This window comes from Aptenodytes forsteri, unplaced genomic scaffold, assembly GCF_000699145.1.
Source record: "Aptenodytes forsteri isolate BGI_AS27 unplaced genomic scaffold, ASM69914v1 Scaffold83, whole genome shotgun sequence".
Classification (NCBI taxonomy): Eukaryota; Metazoa; Chordata; class Aves; order Sphenisciformes; family Spheniscidae; genus Aptenodytes; species Aptenodytes forsteri.
Window position 1 is genome coordinate 177,023 of NW_008795371.1, and position 2,720 is coordinate 179,742.

The following is a 2,720-nucleotide window of genomic DNA, read 5'->3' on the forward strand; positions in this document are numbered from 1 at the left end:
GGGGGAGAAAAAGAAAAAAAACCAGAGAACTTGGAGGCAAGCCAGCGTCCCCGAATGACTCGGCTCAGCCGGCAGCCCGGATCGACACTCCCCACCAGCCCTGCCCTCCCTCTCCTCTCCCCGCAGGGCGGGCATGCCCAGCCCTCCTCTCTTTATCAGGGACAGGAGTTCCCCTTCTTGGTCTCCAGTTGGTGTGGGAGCCCAGAAACATTGCTAAATTTATCTTTCACTTTTAGGATAATGGCAAATGCCAGAAATAAGAAAGCAAAAGGACTGAAAATTAATTGAGACAATTCCCTGCAAGCCAAGTGGAAGCACCTTTTCTGCATAACTCCCAAGGAGGCAAAAAGCAGTTACACAGTGCAAAGCAGGGCAGGCAGCCTGGGGTGCCAGGAACACGCTGTTCCTTTGGCTGTGCGGCACAGGGAGTTGTCCATCCATATGCTCAAACTTGATGGGGCTTTCTTCTCTCCCACAGAGAGCAAAATATATCCTCAATTTAGAAGGGCTCTTGCTTTATCTCAGGAAGGCAGCAGGAAAAGCTCAAGGCACACTGAAGAGGTACAGCCAGTGTGGGTGAGGCTGCCACCTCTGAGCAAAAACTGTTCAAGAGTCATTAAGTGATGTTTAGTTCTGAGGATCTTTTCCTTAATGCTCTTTGTAAGTGAACTGACCATAGATCTTAGTAAACTAATTTGTTGTCTGAAATTACTCAGTGGAACAGCCGCTGTGGTGCCTCGGCATATGCACTACGGTCAGTGCCTTCAGCAGAGATCGGTCTCCTCAATTTTTGGTGCTCCCCCTCTGACTGGAAGCCATCCTGTTCCCCAGCACCAGGCAGAGGCATGAGGTCTGGCAAGTCATGGGGCCTGTTTCAAGATGGCCTTCCTAATACTTTCAGTGCATAACTTTCACAGCACTTGCAAGACTTCCACTTTTTCTATGTGCGTGTCTCATAAATTACAATAGCAACAAAAAAGTGGTCAGTCTTCACCAAGAAGTAAACACCAAACACTGATCAGAACAAGTTAGTGTTTGCATTCAAATGTTTTTTGTTTCAAAATCGGTTCTACCCAGCTGCCAAAAGCTTTTTTGAGGCTGCCCATGTCCCCCTCTCTCTACACTTACGAGAAACGTCTCCTTGTGACTCATGTTCAGCCTCCCAACTGCTCTCCTGCCTACTCTAGCTCTCTAGCTTTTGCACAAGTGTCTGCTAAAGAAAGAAACAGACACACAGTCATTCAGGTGCCTCTAGAACATTTAATTTGAAAATATCAAGAGTATTGATGCTCGCATGGGAAGTGATAAGCTGGTATAAAGGTAGTGACAGGAGCATGGGGTAGGAAAAAGTAGATGGGGGAGGGTAAGAAGCATTGGAAAGGGAAGTAGAAGACGCACTGAACAAGAAGGCTAGCAGCTAAGAATTACAGCTTGGTACAATCCACACAGACGACCCACACACCATTCCCTGTGACATTAAGTAATAAAAAAAGGGCAACATTAGCTTTGAATCTATGCCCAGTAAGGGTTTATTCCCAGAGGGTTTTTTTGTTGTTGTTGTTGTTTGGTTTTCCCAAGCTTGAGTTCTGAGAGGTGAAACCATAATGGTGGCCAAATACAAGTTTGTTTGGTTTTGTTTTTTCAACATTCATTTTAATTACCAAGCTGTAACAAATAAACCTCTGGCTGGATTGTAACTAACCTGTGTGGGTCCTTAGATGAGCTTTAAGGTGGGAAGATTTGCCATAAACTTTTTCACACCCCACATAGTGGCATTTGTGCTTTTTCTGGGGTGATCCAGGGTCAGTCCAGCTTCTCGTGCGTTTGTTCTTTTGTCTGGGGCTTGGCTCAGTTACTGCAGCCAGGCTAGTAGGTGTGGCTGCTCTTCCTCCTCCACGCTTACCAGCCGAAGACACATTTTCTTCCCCAAACTCCTTAGGAGCAATAGAAATGTGTATTTGTTCTGTGATATCAAAGGTCTCTGTTTTTTCCATCCTTAGAGCGGGTGAGTTTGGGACATGCTGGTTCAGATCTGCTAAAATGCTAGCTACCACAAGTAATGATGATCCATTGTCTTTCCCGGTTTCTCTGACTTCCCGCTTATCTTCTCCATTTGATGAAGAAGGTATTGCTGCATCAGGTTGGGGATCAGGCTCCCCTTTGGGACTATGGATAATAGCACGACTGGACATAGAAACAAGGCACTCTGCTGCAAAATGATCCACATATGCTGCTGTTGCCATTTTTCGTAAGTTTAAAAATAAATCCGAACAGAAGAGAAAAAAAAAACCCACAACACTGCTCTTTCCCTTTTTAAAAAGAATATGCGAGCAGACTTTCCTCTCTCCTATTTCTTAGGATCTCTTTGTAGAAGTAAAGGCTGATTTAGCAGCCATCAAAACCACACTTTGTTCGTGACGATCACACCCAGCTTGTCCCTAAATCAAAAAAGCGTTGGAAGTCCAATGGAAGAGAAAAAGAAGAGCAGACAGATCCTGGCACTGGCAGCTTGTTGCTTGGAGTATGGATTAATGCTGTTTTTTCGAGAACGCAATAAAACAAAGATGCGGTTTCCCCAGCCCCTCCATTGCGTTGTGACAGTAGAATAAGCTTTCCCCGTTACCGCTCCTCGGAGTCGCCCGGACCCCTGCGGGGGCGTGGCCTGGGAAAACATCTGGGCCTGACGTCACCGCGAAGCCACATCCTGCGACGATCAGGTT

General features: G+C 46.1%; 1 protein-coding gene across 1 annotated transcript in view; it reads right to left on the reverse strand.

The window, feature by feature from the left end:
- Positions 1-2,637, reverse strand: part of KLF13 (Kruppel like factor 13) — a 34,654-nt gene extending 32,017 nt beyond the window's left edge. Inside the window, exon 1 of the mRNA XM_009280327.2 lies at positions 1,703-2,637. Within this exon, the coding sequence (XP_009278602.1) occupies positions 1,703-2,243 (541 nt within the window). The 5' untranslated portion in view covers positions 2,244-2,637. The remainder of the gene's footprint in view (positions 1-1,702) is intronic.
- Between the last annotated feature and the right edge of the window lie 83 nt (positions 2,638-2,720).